Source organism: Chenopodium album, chromosome 24, assembly GCF_948465745.1.
Source record: "Chenopodium album chromosome 24, dcCheAlbu1.1, whole genome shotgun sequence".
NCBI lineage: Eukaryota > Viridiplantae > Streptophyta > Magnoliopsida > Caryophyllales > Amaranthaceae > Chenopodium > Chenopodium album.
Genome location: NC_137857.1, coordinates 26,502,078 through 26,528,511, shown reverse-complemented (window position 1 = coordinate 26,528,511; position 26,434 = coordinate 26,502,078). Strand labels below are relative to the sequence as shown.

The window sequence follows — 26,434 nt, the reverse complement described above, 5'->3', positions numbered from 1 at the left end:
ACAATGGCCTCTCAGGTTCTTGGTGCTCTTTGTATATTCTTATGAGTTTGTACTGTAAAAGCACACTAAGGAATGGATCAACAATTTTCTTTTCAAATGACAGGTACCTAATTCCAGAGTTGAAATCCTTCCTAGGATCTAAGTAATGAATCTTAACAATGTCTGTGTACCCCAACCCATCAATTAAACCCTTTACAAAATCAACATCAACATTTTCAGAAATGTCCTCATATACATTAATTTTACCACCAATGTAAAAGGATTCTTCACCAATTTGCCATTCACCACCATGGTGCACAACCAAACATGGTTTCAAGTCCATAATCTGGCATTACCAACACATGAACACATTCTTTAACATGCATGATATATTATCAACAAAGGAAAATAAATAAGGATAAATAGCAAAAACATCAATGTAAGACTAACAACATCATTCATTTCATTCATTACTCCAAAATATTTCTTTACATTAGATTAATCACTAGGCTTCATTTCATTACATACACTAACATCATCCAATATCCTTACATGAAGCCTAGTGAAACTGATTCAGCACTACATACATTGTCATAGCAGTGACATACCCAAAAAAAATATAATGTATGTCACATTCACCCACCCTTCATACATTTCAAGCTATGACAATGGCAAAAACCTACCTTAACCTTAAACCTAAAAAATCATAAAAAAACCTTAACAAAGCATCTCCTAAAACCAAAAACCAACTAGCTGCACAGAGCCCACCCCCAACCCCCCAACAACAGCCTACTCCTCCTCCTTCCCAAAGAGTGGAAAGCCGTCGAAGTAGACGGTCATGTCCTTGTGGATCTAGGCGTGGAAGTCCCTCCCATCGTTGTAGATGAGATCATTCATAATCCACTCATTGACAGACGCCCTGGGTCCGTAGACGGGTTCGAGTCGGGCAAGGTGGCGTGTCATCCACCACAGACGCCACTTCCTGCAAACCTTCTTGATAGTGTCCCGACTCTCCCAATCAAGCTTGGGGAAGACATGGAGGACGAGCAAGTCGGGGTTGCTGAAAATTGGGTGCGCATCGAAAAGGGCGTCCATACCTAAACAAATTAAGGGAGTTAGACACCGGCTTTCTCAGGTTTACAACCTACTTTGTTTCACAAACACCAAAACCCTAACCATCGACAACAATTTCTACCCACAAAAACCCCAATTTTGATAATCAACCACAATCAACACCAAACACAAGCAAATACAAGACGATGACAACAAAAAAAACCAGAAAAAATCACAACAAAAAATTCACCCAAAAAAGGAAAAAACCCAGAATATACTCTGTAAAACACACCATTACAGACAAATTTAAGACGAAAAAGACAAAAACAAAGAATATACCTGCTGGTGATGCAAGCTGGTCCGATTTCGCTTTCTTGGCTGAAGATTCGCAAGCACACTCCCACATTAATGGCGTCGAGGAAGGGCGATTTTTTTTTTTCTGAGAAAATTTCTAGCTCTGGTTTTTAGATGAAAAGGGAAATGATGATGAGAGGGAATCTAGTGAGAGGTGGAGTGTATAAAAAGGCAGAAACCTTTAGATTTCTCGCGCTAATTAAGAGTAATGATAATTTGCGTTTCCCAAAGTACAACTGCTTAATTTTTTAATTTTTTTTGTTCAATTGGGACTGATTTGCAAAACGCAGCGTTTCACTTATATGCTCATCGATTGGGCCACGTGTCGTCAATCATCTCCTTAAAAAAATGAAGCTTGCAGAAAAAGATTCATGAAAAAAAAATAAATTACAAATTCTGACATCAAGTCCCTAAACTTTTTGGTGACTCAACTAACATGCCTCAACTTTTTTGATGAGTCAAGGTCCCTCAACTTTTGCTTAGTCAGCAAAGTCCCTCAACTTTTGGCTGAGAAACACTAAAGTGGGTGGTTGAGGGACTAAATTGGTGAAAAAAGTTTAAGAAGGACTAAAACGGCTTTTATACGAAACTTCAGGGACTGTATTTATGCTTTACTCAATAACTTTAAAATATATGAGTAGAAAGTTGATCCTTTTCCCTTTTAATCATGAATTTTCAATAATTTGGATATCTCTTTCATCTCAAAATTCAGAAGGAAGCTTTCGTCTTCCATGGTTTGCTAATTGCTATGGCGTCACCGGTCGCGCCTTCTAGTTTGGCGTCCTCGACCTTCCTCTAAATTGTTCGAATCTCCGACGACAACCTACTATTGCTGCCTAGAATCTCCGATGACATCTTCAATTTTTTGGCTCGCCACCAAGATCATATTTAAAACTATTTTCTTAATTGAGAATTAAATGTGATTTGGGTAGTGTTTCGGATGTTTATACTTGTCTTTTTTATTTTAATATTTTCTTGCTTTAATTCATTAGTTCATATTTAGTCAATGCAATGCAGCTAACTCTTTTTAGTACTTACACAAGTCTCTGATCGAGGCATTGAGTTGAACTTTGATTATATGAACTGCAAATTAATCATTTTGATTTGGGAGTCGGTCTGGGCGCATAGGACCTATGGGTGAAGGAAGCATATAGGAGGGCAAAAGAGGAATAAACTCATGTTTGGTGGAATAAAAGATCACATGCCTTGCACGTGCCTCCGTTATATTTTGAATTGTAACGGGGCCTCGTTTTTGGCAATCTTACAAAGCAAGTCACATTTAATTTTCTCAGTTTTCAACTCATCGTGTTCCCTCTCTCTCTTCTCTCTCTCTCTCTTCATTTCATCTTCACTCCTCTCTGTGTCTTCTCATCTTCTCCAGTCCGACGAAGTGCGATCGCAGGGTTTTGGTGCTCAATTTACCGGCGCAGCGAAGGGTGGTTGTTTCCGGACAAAGAAGTTCCCAATTCAGAATTAAATTGTGTTGCTTGTAAAAGGTATGACAAAAATCTCTTTACTCGAATGACGAAGGATTATATGTGTTTGTAGATGTAATTTGAGTGGGTAATTAGTTAGAATTTCAATCAAATTGCGAATTTTTACTTAAATTAGGGTTAAGGTGAAGTATAACTGATTTGATTTAGGGTTTATGTTAAAATAATTGAAAATTCGTTTTTTTGCGGTGTGTTTATGTTGAAATTTTGGTTATGTATTGAAAGTAGAGTAAGGAATTATGCGAGTTTGATTAAGTGAATTATATTAGTAGGGTTTTTTGCGAGTTGAATGTACTGAGTTCATGCAACTGTGGGCTGTTTGATTTAGCTTTGTTTGGGGTGGGTTGATGTAGGTTCTTATCAGTGTTTCTTTGTTTGATTCTGAATTATTTGTGGCATGTTAAACATACGGTTCTTTGGTTAGTCGAGAGGATTTGATATTGTGTAATTATATGGATGGTCCCTGTAATTGTAACCATTTTATTGTGTGCTTGCATGATTTAATGAATAATTGAAAAGGAATGATTGAAGTAAGTAAATTAATTTGTATATTTTTACATGTAATCAGAGTTAAATGTGTTATTGTTTAGGTTGTTTGATTTTGGTATGTCATTATTGGTGGTTATGTGTTTGGGTGTTTGAATGTAGTGGTTGATTATCATATAATGAATTTTGACAAAACAAGTATGAGAGTTTGATAAAAATATCTTTAAGAGTTTGGCAAGTAGCTGTGTTTGAAAAGTTTGATTGATAATGGGTGAATGCAAAGTTCTTTTGTGTTGATTATGCCATTCAAAGATGGATTTTACAAGGCTTGCTGTTTATTTTGGTTGATTGTGGTTCCAATTGGTCGCCTTATGTGTTTTTTTATTACCTTGTTTGATACAATCATCCGTTGTTGGCATGTGATGGTGATCTCAATTGTTGACTGTGTTGTGTTCTTTGTTTTTGGGGGTGTATGCTTTTGATTAATCAAGTCAGTATAATTATGTGTTTAAAATGAATTTTGGTTATTTGAAATGTGGTTTTCTTTTGGTTGTCATTTAATAATATATTTTATCCTGGGATTCGTTTCTGGTTCTTTGTTGTTTCCTTTGATAGTTATTTTGGCACCAACTAGCCCTTTGTGTACTTATTCAGACTGTAGTGCTGTATGATTTTCACCCACGCATGCTCAGTATGTTTAAATTTTGTCATTGGCTCTTGCATAATTCTGCATTCTTTCGTCTACCAATTTGGGTTAGATTGTGCGATTTGTAGTATCGATATTGGAAGGGGAATTTAAATTGTTTAATAATTATAAGGGTAGTCCTTGTTTTTTGAAATCAATATTTTGTTTGCATACATGCATTATTTTATTTTTTTTTTTTGTTTTTTTTTTTTTTTTGTGTATAGATGATGGATTGAACTAAGTAAGAGAAATAGTCATTGATTTATGCATGTGCTATTTTAATGTGGATATAGTATATGTTTTTCTTGTTGCACTGTTTAGGTAGGTGTAGTTAAAGGTCATTAATGTTATCTATGGCAGGATTCAAAGAAATGAAACGGAAGCATGGATCTGATTTGGTCAAGGGAAAACAAGGGAAATCTGATGCTGATGAGATCTCTAAAAAGAAAAATATTGCGAAAGGGAAGAAGAAGATGAAGGCTTTTGATCCTGATTTTGAGCGTGAGGAACTAGAAGATACGGAGGAAGAGGGTACAGAAGAAAGTGGTTCTGGTACCTCTGGTGAGTCTGGTTCTGAGTCAGTTGAGGATGACCAGGATGAGTCAGATGAGGTGGAGGAGGTTGATTCAAAAAAAGAGGTGTGGGAGACTTTGCTGGCGAAGTTGTTGGCGGACAAAATAACAACTGCAAAGCAGAAGGGAGGTCCTTCTGTTAGAAGTAAAGGAAAGCAGAAGCAAAAGGTATGGCTATATAACTATATTATGTTCCTTCTAAGGCTATATCATGTTCCTGATAAATACAGCTTGCATTGGTGACATTTAGTACATCAAGGATTAAATGTTTGTAATGGTATTGTATGGGCAGGTAAAGAAGAGCAAGGGGGAGTTGGTGGTCGAGAAAGGGGAGGTGATTAAAACCCAATCAAGAAAAACGCAGAAGGTATGCTAATAGTTTTGTGTCATGTAACTTGTAGGTTTTTTTTTATATCTTAATATAGGTGATTTGGGTCTAAATTAGTTAATGGTTAAATTAGGCATCGTAAAAAGTAGTGAATGGGTGTGGTTAATGGATGTGTTGAGCTTATTGGTTTTTCTTACCGCTGTAGGCCCCCAACCTGAATGGTGTGAAGGCTGTGTCAACTGTGGTTAGGTTGTTTGATTCTTCTAGGCAGAAGGTTGTAATGGAGATGGGTTTTGGAGGTTTGTTAAGCATTCCTCTAACGACTTTGCCACGCAAATTTTCATATTGGTTGTTGACAAGGGTATTAGGTGATGGCTCCATACCATTTGGAGATAAATATGTGCAACCCATGAGTCCTGTTTCAATTCAATGTGTACTTGGGATTCCAATGGGGTCCAAGGCAGTTCCTACTACTATTCCTGATGATGATCCGGTGAAGCAGGCGGAAGTGATGAGATTAAGGGGGTTGTATGCCAAGGGAGAAAACGTTTCACTTGCCAATGCATTGGGATCATTGATTGTTAGGGATAAGGATGGGTATGTGTTGCCTCTGTCAGATGCAGAGAAGCCTAATTTCAAGGTTGCTTTTCTTATTGTGATACTGGGTTACTTGTTGTGTGCTACGACAAACACAACAAATCTGGGAGTGAAGCTATATCCAGCTTTACTTACTTATGATGAATCGTCGGAGTATGACTGGTGCACTTTTGTGCATATGTGGATGTGTAATGCTGCAAGGAATTTCCAGAAGAAATTTGTTGAGGATGGATATGTTGTTGGATCAGGGGATGCATTCTGTTTGTCTTGATAAGTAATGTCTCTTGCATAAATTGAGTTGTTATGCTAAATTGAGTTGTTAGTTTTTAGTTGGTAATGTGTTAGTTTGGGTTGCATTTCAGTGTCCTGTCTTGGACTGATTGAAATATTCTTCATATTTGTGTCCATTTTACAGATATATTATCTTGATCACCTTAGTCGTGTTCCTGAGTCATGGGGTATGAGACCGAGGTTGAAGGCTTGGTCGCAGGAAAAAATTAGTGCAACTATAAAAGATGACAAAAAAAAACGAAAAGGGGACTATGGACGGCTCCTGGTGAGTTATTTCCTTTTTGTATTGTTTCGGGTAAATATTTCAGATTCAAGTTAAGTGAAGAGTGTTAACATTCTGTGGTTTTATTTTGTAGTCGCTGGATGTTGCTTATGGAGAACCACATCCATTGGACTCTCGGGATGTCCCTTCAGATGGCTGTTATTTGGATCAGGTTGCTCAGCAGGTACGACTTACTAATTCTTGTTATGTCTAAATTGTTTGTATAATAGGTGATAAGTTTTTATATGTGAATGCAAAGTTTGAGTTTCTTGTGTTTTACTTGTGTTCCTCGTTAGGTGATTGATAAGGTAACTCCAAAGCTACTGGCTGTTATAGACAGCAAGTGTGATCAGGTCCTCCCACTACTACAAAAACATGAATATAGAACGCCTAAAACATGCAATATAGAGCGCCTCAGAGGCGTTCTTCTGAGGGGGTGCCCTATAAAGTCTACAGAACGCCTCTTTGAGGCGTTCTTATCTAACACAATACAGATCGCCTATCTTAGATAGGCGCTTCGTATTCTAGGTACAAAGTAAATAAAAAACATTGAAAATAGAACGGTCATCTTAGGATAGGCGCTCTATAACTATATGAAAAGAAAACACCTATCTGTGATAGACGCTCTCTTTTCCTTACTTTTTTTCAAAAAAAAAAATTTATTATTATTATTATTATTTAATAATAATAATAATAATAATAATAATTATAATAATAATAATAACTCATACCCAATAAATAAAACACTGTAGCAAATTAGTTATAACATTAAATAAATTAAAAATTAACTTATGTTTCAATTACAATAACTAAATTCCTTACAAGAAATTTACACTACAAATTTTCTAATACAACTAATTTCCGATTGTGTCAAGGCTGCTGTTGTCGAAAAAATTCCCCTCTAATATCTGTAAAAAGCACACCATCAACGCACCAAACAGTAAATGAGATCTGGAGCTTCTGTTACCTTGCAAGATCAACGACCTCTCTAACTCGGATGCTCACAACCCCCAAAGATGCTCACACGGATTGAAATTGGTGGCTGTTTTAATGCCTTGATATCAAATTGGTGGCCAACTATATGAACTTCCTATCACTAAGATGTCAAAGTGTTGCTTAACACAACAATCAAGCCACATACAGCTATGATCACTCGATCTCCTAAACACAAGATCCAAGCAATTTTAAAATGAGATCAGAGTCAGAAATTTTATATCTAACATAATTGAAATCAAAAACAAAACTAAAGATAAATCAGAAATCACTTAAATTAGAGAGCAAAAAATAATTGAGGAGATTAAAACGCAAAATGAATATAGAATAGAATAAAATCGAACTATAGATCGAAAAAAAGACAATAATGATTCCTAAATCTGCAAAAATACGGCACAAAATATCCCAAAAAAACCCAGAAACTTAAATCAACTAAAAACAACAAAAAAATTCAAAAAATAAAGGTAAATCAACTCAGACAATCATCATTTACCACATTTAAATTGATAAAACTTACAATTTGATATTCGATGATTACAGAGAAAAATCACACCTTGCATCAGCAACTTTAAATATAACCAATTGTTCAATAATCGAATGTAGAAGAATCGTTAATGGCTAAGGATGCGAGGCTTCAATTCCCTGTTCATCACTTCGTTTGGCTAAATAGAACGTCGATTGCTTCAATGGTGGGCTAGAAGAGGATGAGAGGCTCGCTTCTATGGTGGGTTAGACGATGATGAGGCGCTCGCTGTTCATTAATTTATTCTATGACTTAGATCTAAAGAGTAAGATAGGAAGAGAAGAGGAGATGGAGGTGAGAGAAAGAAACTGAAGGGAATGAGAGTGATAGCGGCGGATTAGCTCTAGGTTTTGTTCTGTTTTTTTTATTAAAATAGTAATAAATTATACACAACGGTCAAGTAGGGGAGGCGATCTATAAGTTCAACTTACAAAACACTCATGTGACTTAGGCGTTGTGTAATATTCTAGAGATCGCCTATCTAACTTGACTGTTGTGTATTGTGTGTTGCTTATTCCCATTTTTGTGGTAGTGTCCGTCAGTTCTATGGGATGATGTCTATGGGTATTGATCGGGCAAAAGCCACAAGAAAAGAAAACATGCCCAATGAAGTGGTTAGGGATGCAACAAATCCTGTTGGTGAGGAGAATGCTGGTGGAACGCAAAGCCTTTGAGCCAAGAATTTGAATCGGCGGCAGAGGTTGTAGATATTACTTTGACTGAGAAGGGGTTGCAAGCAGATGAATGTGACCTGGATGTTTTTGTTGGATCGATATCAATCATTGATTCAACAACAGCAGGGGAGGGGCTTCCTGGGAAGGAAGTCGTTGGGGCAGAAGCCAAGGGTGGTTTGAATAAATTGAAAAAAATATAAATAAAGTATTGAAAAATATTTAAAAATTACGTTTGTTGATGGTTGAAAATTCTTCTGTTTTGGAAGGACATTAAGATTTGAACCTGGTTCTGTTGGGTGTGAATAAATCATAGGATCACCATCATCATCCAAAACCTACAATTAAAAACGATATTTTAGTACTATTCATTTATTAAAATCTGATATTCACATAAATTAAAATTATATTCATATATACCTGGAAAAACTTTTCAGCAGTAGCTTTGACTTCATCCTTATATTTATCAACCTTTTTCTTCCACCCCTTAGCTTGGATTTATTGTAAACTTTTTCAACAGTACTTTTTGGCCTATCATTTCTCTCACCCTTTTTTCTTTTTATTTTGAGATTTTGAATAGGCTCACCTTCTTTAGAAACCTCTTGAACCTCCTCTTCTCCATCATAAAAAAGTATTGGTCCTCTAACACTCTCCACCTTTTCCCTTAGCATATCAAAAGTATATTCAATTTCAGCCCTTGCTTCTACATAATCTTGACAAGATGTCACCAATTGAACAAACTTTCTTGTCATTTGAGCCCTCCAAACAGAAGATGCCACTACATTCTCATCTATAGTTTCTTCATCAACCACATGACTACACATAGCGGTTTTGGTCCATCTGTTTACTATGTACTCTTCAGGAATTTTTTGAACACAATGGATATTGTAAATACGAAGAGAATGTGAACACAATAAACCCATTTCACTCCAATACTTACATGTACATTTGATTACCCTAGAAAATTTGTTCAAAATAACCTCATGCCTAATTATATCCTTGTTAGGCCTCCATACCAAGTAAGAAATTGTCTCATCATTTTCAAACTTTCTCTCTTGACAACAAGAAATGGCTTTAGCAAATTGATCTTCAAAGACAATATACACCGAAATAGTATACACCTCTCTAGCATGAATAAGAAGACTTACATTAGCAACCGCCAAGTGTCGATTACCTCTCAAAAACCGAAAGTCTTGTTTGCTTTCCCTACTCCTCCAATCAGCCACAACATCAAGAAAAGTCTGATAAAAATCACACATACCATCTGTTTTCCTCAACCTATGAGAAACCGAACGGTTTGTAGTTTCACTCCTCTGTGAACTCAAAACTCCTCCAGAATAATAGTCCTTCGAATAAGCTGGACACCATCTTTCTTTGATCGAGTACAAATGATTCAACCAAGCATTATCATGACACCCGTACTTATCCATCATCCTATTACAAAAAACAGATTCAAACTTTAATCTGTTCATAAATTACAAAACTAAGTTCAAAAAATAAAACAATATGTTCAAATAGTAAGTAAAGTCAAGCTCGTAGAACAGTGATACTTAAGTTCACAATATATAAGTTCACACATTAAACATACATATTCATTACATAATATACAGTATTCATAAAGACAAATTAATAGTAGTGGACAAAATAATAATAGCCAAAAACATATTCAATTGGTAATATACAAAGTTCATTTTTATGTAAAAAGAGTTCATATAAAGGTACCTTGGCCAATAATGTTCGAATTATGCAGCAGTTTCACAATACTTCGTCAGAAAATCAAACATGTCTGTGAACCCCTTCATAGCTCTAAATTTTCCAATATTTGTTTTTGAGTTCTCCCCAAGGTGCCATGTGCACAATCGATGCCTAGAACTTGGGAATATTGCCCGAATAGCAGCAGCAATAGATGGTGCTTGATCTGTCATTATAGTAATTGGATGACGCCCACCTCCCATTGATCTCATAAATGATTCAAACAACCATATAAAACTACCTGTTTTTTCATCAAGAACAAATCCCATGCCAAACATAACATTGTTACAATGGTGGTTCATCCCAACAAATGGGGCACATATCATGCCGTACTTATTCGTTCTATAAGTGGTATCAAAAACCATCAATCCCCAAAAATTTCATAATCTCTTTTCATCCTTCCATATCTCCAAAAGACACAAGTAAGAGAGTTAGCTTCATCTACCTCAAAATCATAATAAAAATCTGTTTCTTTGGCTTGTCTTTGAGCAAAATACTTGATCAATTGATTACAATCCGAACCATCAAGCCTATTTGACTTTTCAACATCCAAAGCATTGTATACATCCTTCTTAGTACACCCAAGGTTTGGTGAACCACCAACTTCTTTACTAATAACACGAAGAGAATCACTAACCCGAACACCACTAGCCTTCATAACACTAATCACCTTCAAATGTTCTTTATTCACTTTTCTTTGAGACCTAAGCAAATGTCTTTTATCAATTGGAATCATAGGATGATTATGCTCCATTAAATGCTGCACAACAATCCATACACCACGATCAATAATGAACTCAACAAGCGCACCACAATTTGTTCGAAAATCCAACCTCTCATACCTCCTAACATCCTTCTTAGAATCATCCTTCAAACCAGCATTTGAACATACATATTTCCTACTTCGCCATATGTTAGTGTTATAAATTGTTCGCACATTGCTCTTCCTTATACTAAAACCCATCTTAAAGGCATAATCATTGTACAAATCAAATGCTTCCTGCTCACTTCCAACTTCTTTGAATATTAATTCAGATACTTCAGCTTCCTTAAACACAACATCATTTGTATTTTCTGAAATAATAAAAATAATAAAGTGTTCATAATCTGTACAAAAATTGTTCATAAAATGGAATAAAATGTTCACAATTACTATACATAATAAAATAACAATTCATTGTCTGGAAAATTGTACATTTCGCACTTGTAGAGAATTAATGTTCATAGTATAGGAATGGAATATTCAGATTAAACATATACATATTCAAAATATAAATGATAAACGTATACAATGCTAATTATACATACAACGAACTCAAAAACATATTCAATTAAAAAAAATTCATAACGAAAAAATCAATTCAAGATTTCATAAATTTTTCAAGTAATCAATACCAATTGTAAATTGAAATAGTTCAATCAATGACAATCACTAAATAGAACTTGAATAAATTCATGAAATAAAACACAAAATTCACTAATTATAAAATCACAAAATTAATCATAACAATGCAGCACAAAATTATAATTGAAATTCATCGAATTCAATGTCGTAAAACTCGATAAATCAATAATAAATTGAAATAATCACAAAATTAAGCAAAATTCATGAAATAAATCACAAAATTAAGCAAAATTCATGAAATAAATCACAAAATTCAGCAAAATTCATCAAATTCATCGAATTCAATGTCATCAAACTCAATTAATCAATAATAAATTGAAAATCATCATATTCATAAAATATAAAAACAGAAATCAATTAATAAATAACCTAATTAATAATAAACAACAAAAACTAACCTGCATTGACGATTTCGTCAGGAATAACGATCGCCTCCATTATTAAGTAAAGAACAGAGGAGGAAGGAGAAAATCTTGATTAAAAGCGAAGAATAATACAGCGAAGAAGAATGAAGTAAAAAAAGAGGAGAGAAAAAATTGCAATCAAATGTGTAATTGAATGAGGAGAGAATCGAATCAAATAAACCAAATAAGGAAAGAGAAAATTTTGGAAAGTTCTAGCGGGAAACTTGAAGCAGAAATAGAATGTGGAAGCTTTTAGTAATAGCTGCGTTTCATACTTTCTTTGCTGCGTTTTGGCTGGATGCAGCCAGCTTGGCTGCATTAGAGTGTAGCCAAGAATTTATAGTTTTACATGTTATCTTAAAGGGGTGCCAATTAGGTTGTTCAATATCGATTTTGATGTAGATTTTTTGGTTTGGGCTCGGTTGTTGATTGTGCGGTTGTGGGAGTGGTTACAATTGGATTGTTCAAAATCGGGTTTGGTGAAGATCTGATTAGTGATTACATTGTTATTATGGTTGCAATCGGGTTGTTCAATATTAGGTTCAATGTGGAGTTTTCTGTTCGGATCTAGATTGTTGTATTTTTTTTTTGGTCACCACTAGATTGTTATAGCTTAGGAGGATCGAAACAAATCGATTTATTTAAAGGAAATTTGCAAAAAAAAAAAAAACCACCTTTTAACTCATTTGATTTAGAAACCTTTGAGAATTGCGAAGGATGTTTATTAGGAAAGATGATAAAGCAACCATTCTCTAAGTTAGGAGAAAGGGCCGGTGACTTGTTGGGACTAATACACACCGATGTATGTGGACCAATGAGTACACCCGCAAGGAGTGGTTATCGGTATTTCATAACCTTCACGGACGACTTTAGTAGATATGGTTATGTCTATCTAATGTCGCACAAATCTGAATCGTTTGATAAATTCAAAGAACTTCAGAAAGAAGTTGAAAACCATCTCGGCAAGAAAATCAAAGCATTTCGATCGGATCGTGGTGGCGAATATTTGAGCCAAGAGTTTGATGACCATCTGAAAGAACATGGAATACTTTTAGAGTTGACACCTCCGGGAACTCCTCAGTGGAATGGAGTATCTGAAAGGAGGAATCGAACCCTGTTAGACATGGTCCAATCGACTATGGGTCTTAGTGAACTTCCAATCTCTTTCTGGGGACATGCACTTTTAACTGCGGCACTCACACTGAATCGTGCTCCGTCAAAAGCAGTGGAAAAGACTCCATATGAATTATGGACTAATAAACCGCCAAGGTTGTCTTTTCTCAAGATTTCGGGATGCGAAGCATATGTCAAGAAACTCCTTTCTGACAAACTTCATCCAAAATCTGATAAGGTTTACTTTTTGGGTTATCTAAAAGAAACCAAAGGGTATTACTTCTACAACAAATCCGAGAACAAAGTGTTTATTGCTTGTGATGGTGTCTTTTTGGAGAAGGAGCATCTCTCCAAAATGACAAGTGGGAGGAAAATCAAACTCGACGAAGTTCGAGAGGACGAGCAACAAGGACAAGTTGACAATCAAAGTGCTTACCAAGCAGCTGTTGACGTTGGTCAAAGTCAAAATATGCAAAGTCAAATTGACAATGCAAATGCTCAGTCCATTACCCTACGTAGGTCGACTCGGCCAAGATCTCAACCTGACAGATATCTCGGAGTTGTATTAACCGAAGATCAGGACATCCTAGTAGTGGATGGAGATGAGTCGACAACCTACAAGCAAGCTATGACGAGCCCCGACTCTGCAAAATGGCAAGAGGCCATGAAATCCGAAATGGACTCCATGTTTGAAAATTAAGTATGGGACTTGGTTGATTTACCCGCAGGTTACACACCTATCAGATGTAAATGGATTTTCAAGATGAAAACCGACAAAGATGGAAATGTATTTATTTACAAAGCAAGGCTGGTAGCAAAAGGTTACAGGAAAATTCACGGCGTTGATTATGATGAAACCTTTTCTCCAGTTGCTATGCTTAAGTCCGTTCGAATTCTTCTAGCGATTGCTGCATATTACAATTATGAAATATGGCAGATGGACGTCAAAACCGCCTTCCTCAATGGGATTTTGGAAGAAACTATTTATATGACACAGTCTGAAGGTTTTGTCGACCAGAATAATCCTAAGAAGGTATGCAAGCTTAAGAAGTCCATTTATGGATTAATGCAAGCAAGCAGAAGTTGGAATCTGTGATTTGATGAAGCCATCAATAAGGTTGGTTTTATCAAGAATCCAGATGAGTCTTGTGTCTACAAGAAGGTAAGTGGGAGTGACATCGCCTTCCTAGTCTTATATGTCGATGACATTTTGCTCATTGGAAATAGCATTCCATTACTAGAGTCTGTAAAGGCTTGGCTAGGGAAATGTTTTTCAATGAAAGACTTGGGAGAGGCTCAGTACATATTAGGCATCAAGATCTATAGGGATAGATCAAAAAGGATGATTGGAATGAGTCAGAGTACTTACATCGATAAGGTACTAGCTCGATTCCAAATGGAAGGAGCTAAGAGAGGGCACCTACCCATGTCACATGGCATAATCTTAAGCAAGAAGCAGTGTCCAAAGACACCTGATGAGCGAGAAAGGATGAGTCGAATTCCGTATGCTTCGCTTATTGGATCGATCATGTATGCCATGATATGTACTAGGCCGGATGTATCGTATGCCTTGAGTGCTACGAACCGATTCCAATCAGACCCAGGAGAGGCGCATTGGACTGCGGCCAAGAATATTCTAAAGTACCTGAAAAGGAACAAGGATAAATTCCTGGTCTATGGTGGTAAAGATGAATTGGTTGTTGAGGGATATACCGACGCAAGCTTCCAGACAGACAGAGACAACTTCAAGCCACAATCAGGATACATATTCTGTCTCAATGGAGGAGCGTTTAGTTGGAAGAGTGCAAAGCAAAGCACAACCGCTAAGCTGAGTACTTGGCAGCATCTGAGGCAGCCAAGGAGGCAGTTTGGATTCGCAAGTTCATTGATGAACTTGTTGTTGTACCCTCGATCAAGGGTCCAATAGACCTGTATTGTGACAACAATGGTGCTATTGCTCAGGCTAGAGAGCCACGAGAACATCAGAAGGTCAAACATGTCCAGAGGCGATTTCATATGATTCGGGAATGGAAGTCAGAAGGTGAAATCAGAATTTGCAAAGTTGAAACGGATGACAATGTAACCGATCCACTAACTAAACCTCTGTCTCAAGTGAAGCACAACAAATACATTGAGGCAATGGGAATCAAGCATGTTGCGAACTGGCTTTGAATTCCATAGTGTTTTAATCAAATTTTGAACAATGTTGATGTAAAGCACCATGATGAACCATTCAGTTTTGGAGTAACTAAAATTTTCATGCAATTTAAATCACTCCGTTTCTATTTAATTGTGGTTTAGAATTATATAATGAGTCCATTCGATTTTAATAAATATTCAAAATAGGGTATCAAGTCAATGGCTTAGATAAAGAAACACCTATTAAGTGAACATTGAATATGTTAATCGAAAATTATCCCTAATCAAGGTCATATTTTGTGGACGAATGATGACCATCAGTGTCTAGTGTGTAGTATGATTTGTAGCACCGTTTCTTGTGCTATGAGGATACAAATCATTTGCACAGGTATTGGTTTAGATACATACTGGATCGACCTATGAGGATACTTTAAGAGATTTAAATATCGTCATAAGTATTTTCTCATTATTACTATCGGAACTCTTTTCCTTTGACCATGAGTAGTGGGAGATCTCTTATTTGAGTACTGGTCCGCTTTGGTATCTGCCAAACGTCTGCCGTAATTGGGGATTATAAAGACAGATATCAGGCGGGTGAGTCCTCTTAGTAAGAGAAGCTACATTACAAGACTGGAAATGTCCCCCTACTAACAATAGGGAACATGTCTTGTTGTTTACAAGGCCTCTCGAAGAGCGAGACTGTGAAAAATGCATGGCCGTGCTCAGATGGATTTTAGAAATCATCTGCTTATTGACAGTCAAACTCGGATTTCGAGAAACACTTCTGGACGTAACAGAGATGACTAGTAATCTTACTCCGTAGTTCATGAACAGACATAGGATAAGGGTTATACACTAAATGCACACTTGTCCAAAAGGACAAGTGGGAGATTGAAAGGAATGGTGTCCTTCGAACAAGTGTATTATTCTGATAGCGGGTTCAGAATTATTAGAAAGCTAATATATTCAGTAAGGTTAAGTGATCGGAATGCCTAGGTGGAGGCCGCTTCCGATCAGTAATATTAATATAATTAATATTACAGCTTAATCTTGAATGAACCCTTTGGGTCACACCCAAGCAAATATATGCAAACCAACTCGACGAATTAATTCGGAAGAAATTAATTCGTCGCCCGAGTGTTAAATATTTAGACGTCGGTAATTCGAGCTTAGAGCAACGGAACCGATCGTCGGAAGTCGAGTCAAAATAACAAAAGACGAGACGCGCAAATAATAATAAATCGACCATATTCCCAAAATACCCCTAGCATCGGAGTGCCCCGAGCATCCGAACGCTAGGGGCAAAAATGTCCTAGCAAAGGTGGCTAGCAAGCACCAAGCCGAGCCATGGCTGGCTGGTGCGTGCTAGTGCATCGTGCTAGCAGCCGCGGCTAGGCACAACAGCAGCCGCACCGCGCCACAGCCGCAGCCGCACCACGCGCCAGCAGCAGCAGCAGCAGCCGGATGTGGGCTGGGCTCGGGCCGGGCTCGGGCTTGGCTCGAGCCTTAGGGCCGTGGATTAAGGGGAAGCATGGAAAATGGGAGTAAGTGAGTGAGGACATGTGGCACAAGGAGAGTATTGAGTGGGGAGCAAGTATGGTCCCCTACTCTCTATGTGGTCCTCACCAACCCATCTCACATGGTAATGCCACTTGTAGATTTATTATTAGTTTGCAACTTTAATTTAATCTAGCTTTAAACTAATTTGTGGAATTTCATGATCCCACATTGATGGGATAGAAATTCCCACTCATACTTTCCTCTATAAATACCAACCTTGGGATTTGGAGTAAAGTGCTTGAGTGGGAGTTAAAAAGAGCATTCCATAATTTTTGGGAAAACTCTTAAACTCATATAACACTCGAGTTTTGGTCGGACCTTGCTAACCCCAAGGTAGTAGACCTTAAAGTTGTGTTCGCCCTTTTGTGGGTGGATGCCGTCGGAGGCGCGGCGCTTGACATACTCGTAGCTTTCAAGTAAGAGCCCCGGTTTTTGGGCGAAGCTCGCTTCGAGGGTAAGATTCATTATCTTATCTTTGTGATTATTTATTTATTCTTTATGATTTTAATTATTGCGAGTGGTTCCTCGGGTGGGGTTGTTTCCGCGGTGAGTCGGACTCACCAAACCCCAACAAGAAGGAGCCGTACGATATCCATTATCTCGATGATGACGACGTAAGGGCTTTGATAAGGGATCCTTTGAAACCGTGGCCTGATTGTCACCATGGCCTCCAGATGATCAAGGAGGATGGAACCATGCATCCGGCTTACCTTCCCAACTATTATGACATGTACGGTATTATCTCAGATCCCTCCGTTTTTAATTCAAAGCTTCAGTCTTTTGATTATTCTGAAATGGAGACTGTGTCTAAGGTTGTTCCACCCATATGGAAAAAGATTGTTGACCCTTTACCTGTTGTGAATTTGAAATGTCCAATTTATCGCCTGAGAAAACCGAATCCCACTAAGTTAAAAATAGGTTTTGGTAGTGATGCACTTGTTGTTTACCATTTCCATGGAATGTTTACCACTGTCAACTTTGCCATTGTCACTAACCACCTTGTTGATGAGGCCCATGTGTCTAGATTTTATGGTACGAGGTTAACACCAACAATTGAAAAAGCTTGTCCCTCCATGCCCATAGGAACTCCAATAGTCGTATGGAATGTTAGGGATGTGTCTAGACCATCTTTCATGCAAAATTTCCAAGCATTGGTTGAGAAACACGAACCCGGAGTTATAATACTCCTTGAGACACGAGCAACCATGAAGAATTGGACACGTCTCTTCAAAAAATTCATGAATTGCAATTTTGAAGAGGTTTGTCTCCCAGGAGGAGGGCTAGCATCGGGTATTGTTGTTCTGTGGGATACAAATTTGGTCGACTGTGAGACAATGTTCAATTGTGGGGGAAATTGCGAGTTGCTTGCTGTGGGTTAGGTCAAGGTAAGTGTGAGCCATTTCATTTAGTTAATTAATTGTATATATTAGTTGCAATTGCATTCATGAATTGTAATACCAACCCTTATGTACTGCAGGTGAAGGATGAAGGTGGGGCTGGCTCGTCGGGAAATGCTGTTGAAGGCTCGGCTGGAACGGATGAGGAGGCGGAGTAGAGCTCGGGTTGCGAGGGGCTAAGCTATGAAATGCTGATTATGTCGTCATGTTTAATTTAGTAGTTCGTATGAACAATGTTTTTATTTTAATGTTACGAACAATTATTAATTTGGGTTGTAATCTTTTAATCGACTCGTATGTGTTGTTGAACAATTTGTATGTCAACAATATCCGTAATTTGTGGATTTAATTATGTTTAATTTAAATTATGTTTTAAGTTGTGTGAATTATATTTAATATTGTTAAATTATGTATATTTTACGAAAATCAAATTAGATTTACAATGTGATTATAAAAAAGATTGTAAATTACTATACACCCACCCTAAACCACAACACCCAAACACAAAAACCTAAGTGCAAGTAATATGGCAAAGTCATATAGTAAAAGCGGAAATTAAGGGTGTGGTACTTATGATGTGAGAGACAAATCGCGAGCGCTATTTGTAGTCGACTAGTAATAAATAATAAAAAGAATTGCAAGTAACTAGAACTAATTAGAAGTAACTTAAATCAAAGGGGCCAAATGCCGGAAGGCTAAAAAATATAATGAAAACTCAAAATATAGATTTAACCACATTATATCATTGACCCTAAACTAAGACACTATTCAATGTTTAAAATAGACAATAGGTTAATAAAACAAGTTCATATGTGAATACTACTACTACAGCCCAATCCAAAAGCCCAAATACTAATTAGACAAACTATTCAACTAAAATCTCCTCATCATACTACAACACTACTACAGAAAATTCAAAGTCCAAATAATAATTCAAAAGTATGTAAGTATTTAAGTACTACTACAGCAATCGAATTGCCCAGTTCATCATACTAGGACAGTCAACCCCAATGAACCCCAATACGCCGGATGAGCTCATCATCCGCATACATAGCATCCAGATCTTGTTGGCACTCACCATTAGCCGTACACAATACTCCAACTTCTCCTATAGCTTGTTAGTTCAATTGATTCCCAACCGCGACTTCACTAAACTAAAAATACAAAAAGGCATCAAATCAAAGGTCATAATTATTCATAACAGAAGTTTTGAAGTGATTCAATAGACCAGCACTTATACCTGTTGTTGTCCCAAGCTGTGATCAAAGTCTATATGCCTTGCAACAGCTTCTTCAGTCAACTGTACACTTTCAACTTGTTCCTTTTTCTTAGCTCTATCTTTTTGACGTTGCTTTTTTTCATAGTATTTCCTCCTTGCCTCCTTTTGTCTACACACTTCTTCAAAAGTGGTCATTAACCTTGAAGCTCTAACACAACCAGGACCCCTATTTGAAGGGGGATCCTTAATGCCAACTCCAAGACCAGTTTGTTGTGATTCATCCGCAATTGTAAGATCAAGGCCATCATTTCCCGCACCACCATAACCCCCTATGACGCTCCTACCAACAGAAGGAGTGGCGAAGGCAGTAGGGCATACAATTGCCATGTCTCTGCTCTGGGGTGTTTTATCTGTCATGGCTTCCCCAACACTGCTCGAGGGAAGTGCAGGTTTCACAATCTCCTTAATCTTCAGCTCTAATTCTTGTAAGCCTGCAATGACCATGGCAAAATCTTCATCCTTCTCACTTGCAAGATATGAAATGGCCTCAAATACAAAGTTCATCTTGTCAAAACGAACTACATCCGTAGTCTTAGATATGTCATGGTACGCAACTTTGACTCTAGTATGCTTGCGGTATATATCTTTACGCCACCTATCCAAGATGTACTTCTGTGGGATGTTTGGCACTTGCTGTATTTCTAGAGCATTAATGCAATGCCTGCAAAGAATCCCATTGCATTCGAACATCTTGCATTCACATTCCACTTCCTCACTAATAGCATTGTACAAAACCCGGTAAACTCGCCACCTTGCCACATGCTTTTTTTTTCAAATTCATTCCAAACATATATTCTGTCTTTAATTAGGTGCTCATAGCAGCCATCCCCAAGATGTTGCAAGCTACTAGAATTACAATACATCATTCTCTTACACTCTCGTTGCACCTCCATGAATTTTGCATCTGTGTACACATTCCTGTACGTCTCTTCAATCTTGAAATCTGTTATTAGTCCCCGAATATACAAAGACGAATTACCATCTGCCAACCTCTCTGCTTCCCTCCGATGCTCCATAGCCCTCACATATTTTTCAGCAAAGTCACGTAGTCCGGTATTTCTGTCAAAAAATTCATCAAAAAAATTATGAATACTTTCTGATCTTTAGGTGGTCTTCATTCCAGCCCAAAACATGTGCTTCATGGCCGCTGGTATCCACATTTCCCACTCTGAATACAAAACAACAAGCCACAAGTTACTCTCCAAGTTATAGGTGGCTATAAACTCCTTCCACCTCAACTCAAATTCTTCCATACTCAAACTATCATAAATGATATTTTTTAGCACCTCTTTGAAATCTGAATACTCCTTACACTTCCCTAACTTAGAACCAAATTTGTCAGTGATATGCCAAAGACACCATCTATGCCTAGTTTGCGGCATAACAGCCTTCAACGCTTTTCGCATGGCTGGGTCTTGATTTGTCAGAATAGCCATGGGAGGAGTTCCCCGACTGCATCTAACAAGGTTGAAAACACCCACCTAACATATCAAATTAAACATTACACATAAGTAACATATATTATCAAACATATGCAATAGATCAAGCAACTCCATATAAACCAAATCTGATTAATGAATGAATATTAGCAAATACATGCAAATAGCCAGATAATTGAATCAGTATGTGCAATGCCTCCTCAACCACCACCCGTGACTATGGTGTACAGCAGAAGACTATGGTGTACAGTAGAAGACAGAAGAGGCAGCAACATACCAACAACAACAACTTACCAGCACCAGATGCAAGAGAGGCACAAAATCCGTTAGAAAGCACAGGGGACAAGATGCTTTTACCATTTGTTTGTAATAGACTAAAGTAGTTAAATGACAAGATGGTAGTACTTGTAGTAACTAAGGCTTGATTGCCATTTTGATGCTTGCATTGTTAGTATAAGTAGTATTGGTCTATCATTGGAGAGATTATTCAGAAAATTGTATGCAAACACTAGGAGAGTTATGGCCTCAAGCCATATTATCATTCGCAAGCTATAAGCTTATTAATCAAATACTCAACCTTACTTCCTATTTTTGTGTGATCTACGCTAGTCCGTTGCACTATGGTAAATGAATCACAGCAGGACATATATTTGCAAAGGTAAATATATAAACACCATAACAGCAGCAGGACTTTTAAAGAAAACAACAGCAGGACATATATTTGCAAAGGTAAATGATTCAAAAATTTATAACTCACTTGAAGGTTTCAGTGGTTTCCCGCGATATTAGTGCACAACCAAGCAATGTAGTTTGCCCATTATGGTTAACACCAACAAAATTGGCAAACGGTAAATCATATTTATTTGTGAGGAAGGTTGTATCGAAACACACGACGTCCCCAAAATCATCAAAAGCAGCCCGACTCCTAGGGTCTACCCATAAAACATCCTGCAGAACCCCATTCTGATCCAACCGTTGCATGTGATAAAAATTCTTATTGTTGTTTTGCATCATTTTAAAATAACTCATCATTGCATTGGCATCCCCATCTTTGAATTTCAATTTCTTCTCCCTAGCCCTCAAATTGTGCAAGTCCCTCTTAGTAAATGGCATATTTTCTAAGCCATTCCTCTCGGCAGCAATCATATTATGCATTGTTGAAGTGCTAATACTGACATCATCACCAAATTGAAGCCTACGCTTGACATATGGCACTTTCTCCAACTCATCCAACATGTACTTTGGCACAAACATTGCTTTAGATGGGGTGGGATTAAGGTTAGTATGCTGCAAAACAACATTCTTCAGCTCCCATCTTCCATTTGCCAATAGCCCTACATACACCTTTGCACCACAACTGCATATTTTCGACTTTTTGGTTGCCACAGGTTCACCTTTTAAGTCCTTTGACACTCTCTTTCCACCAACCCTCCTTCTAGAATCTGGTTTACCAGCACAGTCACATTTCCAGGTTGTGGCTCGTTTTACCTTCACTCCTTGTACCTACTTATAAGCACTTTGAGCAACCACTACCCCAAATCCTTCTTGCTTCCCATATGCATTGTAAAAAACATCAGCTTCTTGCCATGAATAAAAAATCATGCCAACCTCAGGGGGATCCACCCTAACACAGTCCATGTTAAACATGTTCTGAACATCAGCAATCTCCTCCTTTTCATCTGGAGTGCAATACCCTCCAGAGTCACCAGTCCCCTCTGCAATAATCTCATCCATTTGTCGATCACACTCCACTATCTCATCCATTAATTCATCATACTCCACCATCTCCTCCAGTTGTTGAACTTAATCACCATATTCATCCATAATGACATTTACACCTATATACAATTTTATCCAAAAACAAACAATTTACACCTATTTATAATTACCATATTTACAATTTTATTCAAAAAAACTATAATCCACAAAAAAAATTTATTAAAAAAATCTACTTATTAATTCATCAAACAAGCAATGACACGTGTTATCTCCTGGTGTGTCCTTTGTTTTTTTTTTTATTAAAAAAATCTACTTATTAATTAAGTAAGCAAATCATTCAAAATATATATATATATTTTTAAATATTCCATATTAATGTTGTAATTATTAGTATATTAATGTAAAAATATTTCACAAATCTTTCTAAAAAAAGGTTAGTCAACTATAAACCAAAAATTATATACTTTAAATATTTTTTTGTACTTGTTTTACAACAAGAAAAAAGATTGCTCGATTTTTTTTGTCTACCTTTATTTATTTGTGCATTGGAAGCGACAATTAAAAAATACAAATATAAAAATTAACCTATCATATACTTTTATTATCCCTCGACGAATTTTTTATAATTATATTAATTTTCAATCAATAATCTATAACTACAGATCACCGTGCATGGCACGGGATCTAATTAACCTAGTGTGTGTGTGTGTGTGTGTGTGTGTGTGTGTGTGTGTATATATATATATATATATATATATATATAATGACATTATAATTTCTATACTTGATGTGTATGTTTTATCAAATTTTATTTGTTGGATATTCAAACAAAAATTAGACTTACCGCGCAAGGCACGGGTCTTAAGCTAGTAAAAATAAATATACACACCACTTTGATGTGAATTCTAATCAATAAGTATGTTATTTTGTTATTAACATATGTTATGTTGTTATTAACATATATATATGTAAGAAATTATTATTGTATAAGATATCATACTATAATTGATTTAATTTTTTAACAGGACACACCATGAGATGACACGTGTCATTGCTGGTGTGTCTTTTAGTATTTAGTTATTGATTGATTGATTGTTTATTGGTTATTGATTGATTATTGATTATTGATGTTGACTCATGTATAGGGATGGCAACGGGTCGGATCTGGACCGGGTTCTAATGGACCGGATCTAGATCTACTTTTGTATCAAGGATCCAGATCCGACCCGAATTCGTTGGGTTTGGAAAATGGAGACCCGGATCCAGATCCGACGGGTCCAACGGATCTAGGTCTGGATACGGGTAGTTTTAAACTTTTGATACCTTTTCCTTATCTCTCCTTTATATTGCTTTGAGGCCCTGACTGGTAAATCTTCTCTAACTAGGTTAAGTCTCGTGCCATGCATGGTAACTTTTAGTAATTGGTTTTATATTAACAGTACGTTTAATTATACAATATAAATTTGTCTAAAATATTATGATGAGTTTATGAAAGAGTATACATGTTAGCCAATATATTTTTTAATTTCTTTTTTGCTCATTTTTAACCCTTAAAATAAGAAGAAAAAATCTATTAAATAAGCAAAAAAATTACCTTGGCTACACCTATACACCTACCTCTATCACCCGGGTATATTTAAAAGGTGATCGATGATGGTGGAATTTGAAACTACGCATTTGTTAAAATGCATATTTTTTCATATATATTTTATTTCACTAAAGAATTGCATTAGTATCATTTTTGTAGCGTTGGACATTACACCATGTATGTTTTTTTTTTTTGAAAGAAGTCCTAAAGGAGACTAAATTTCATTAATAAAAGCCATACGACATCTACAATTGACAGTTAACGATAATGAAAACGAATTTAACAAAATCAAACAAGAATTAATCGGGGAAGAGCTGAGAATCCAAATACATAAATATAACAATTCGGCACATTCTCGATTCGTTGTCTCATACAACTTTTTGAATGGATCCGTCGTCGCTTCGCAATTTTGTGAGAAAGTTAATTCTTGTGCTGATTCTGTAACCCGAATCCGAGCCATAATCAATAGTAGCCCCGCACAACCAGAAACCAAATCAAACAAAAATAAAACCTTGTCTTTCGAAGGAGTCCGAAAAACCTTGTCTTTCGAAGGATATCGAAAAATCCTTGTCTTTCGAAGGAGATAAACCCTTTCTTTCGAGGGAGATATTATTGTAACCTAAGAAAAAAAACTTAAAGAAAATAAAGATTGGGGCTTTCCACCGGTGAAATCCGATGGAAGCCCCTTCAAAATTGACAATGGAGGCTAGAGTTTAGGAGAGAGAAGAGAGAAAGGAGGCTAGGGTTTAATTTTTTCAGTAGGTTTACACCATGTATGTTTTAAATTATGAGAAGAATGTGACTTTTTTTTAATTTTTTTTGTTGCTTAAATTTATAGTAGTTATTTTTTTTTAATTTTTTTGTGGAAGAATACCTCAAATCTTTCATTTTAAATAATTTTTAATATTTGATATTCAAACTACTAAGCTTCTAATATATAATTAAATAAAAATAATAAAAAAAATAGAATTCTTGTAATATATGACACAAATTCTATATATAAAAAAAAATCTTATTGTATCATACTTATGTTTATATAGTTGAGAATATATTATAGAAATATACATCAAATCTTTTATAATTTTATATAAATATAAATTTTCTACGCCGTATCTTTTTTTATGTAATGTATAAGATTTGTTTCCATAATAATTTTTCTTTTTTAAAAAAATAAAAAAAAAAACTAAGGACACACCAGAACATGACACGTGTCATTGCTGGTGTGTCTTTTAGTATATAGTTATTGAAGTTTCAATCACGATTTTTCATTTGCTTTTCCTCTAATGTCTAACTCCTTAGCTTGATGGCACATCTTCTTTCGAGGTTCCACCGTGCTTGATTAAACATGGAGCTTACGCTTCCAATGCTTATATGACTTGTGCTGGTAATTTATTTCTCTTTCTCCTAGGTTGAAAATTTGTGATTTATTTCTTTGGCATAATTGAACTAATTATTTGTAATTTTTTGTCATTTTTATGGTATATGATTGTAATTTGAGAAGAATGCTTTGAAATGATGAATCGAATGTGTTGATAAATTGATTTTGATTTCATGATTTGAGGAATTCGTTTATGATTTTGTCTGATAGATAAGGATTAAATGTTTTGAGGAATATATTTTGAGCTTGGAATTTGTCTTCAATTAATTGTTTATCGAATTCGACATTGATTGATCATGTTTAGAATTCCATTATAGGAAGACGGAGTGTCTTTTTTTTTCTTTTTTTTTTTGTTGGAATTACTGTATTTGAGTGTGATTGATAATAGATTCAGAATGACTAAGGCTTTGTTATGTTCAAATAGAAACACTTTTCATCAATATGAATCTGTCACATGTATCCATTGCAAGTTTGCAACTGCTTGAATTTACTATAATGCTATATATTTACATATTATGTATACAGCTAGAATTCATACCCAAGTTATAAAGTGTGTGGCTAAATTTTGATCAAAATTTGAATTAAATTAGGATAATTATCAGTTGTTAGTTAATGAGTATGTTACTAAAGAATGACCTCTTCAGGTTTATTGCATCAAATTATTCTCATGTTTCAGGACATTTAGGCATGATTGAGCTCCATTATCCATGCTTTTAATTAAATCTCATACATTAAATCATGTCTTTTGTTAATGGTGATATATAGTTGCCATACATTATTGAAAATCAATCTCTGATATACACCAAGAGGACATGATATTTATGTTGACAGGATTTAGTTTGTCTAAGAATCGCAAATAATGGGTCCATGATTATAACAAGTATCATGAAAAGAACATCTCCTTTTCAATGTACAATATCTATATTTTTATTGTGGAATATACGAACCTCTAGCCCTTTCTTAACCTCCACCGT

General features: G+C 36.1%; 1 protein-coding gene across 1 annotated transcript; it reads right to left on the bottom strand.

Moving 5' to 3' along the window:
* Positions 1–10,403: 10,403 nt before the first annotated feature.
* On the bottom strand, positions 10,404–11,882 carry LOC145610713 (protein FAR1-RELATED SEQUENCE 5-like). The gene is made up of 2 exons (XM_081666014.1): positions 11,843–11,882; positions 10,404–11,113 (listed from the first exon to the last, which is right to left on the bottom strand). The coding sequence occupies exons 1-2, from the start codon at positions 11,880–11,882 to the stop codon at positions 10,404–10,406; spliced, it is 750 nt and encodes a 249-aa protein (XP_081522140.1).
* Between the last annotated feature and the right edge of the window lie 14,552 nt (positions 11,883–26,434).

Bases quoted from the DNA above. Each gene is read 5' to 3' on its own strand.
- LOC145610713 (XM_081666014.1), bottom strand. From the start codon at position 11,882: ATGGAGGCGATCGTTATTCCTGACGAAATCGTCAATGCAG. The intron at 11,114-11,842 runs GTTAGTTTTTGT...TTATTATTTCAG, and splicing joins TGACGAAATCGTCAATGCAG to AAAATACAAATGATGTTGTG.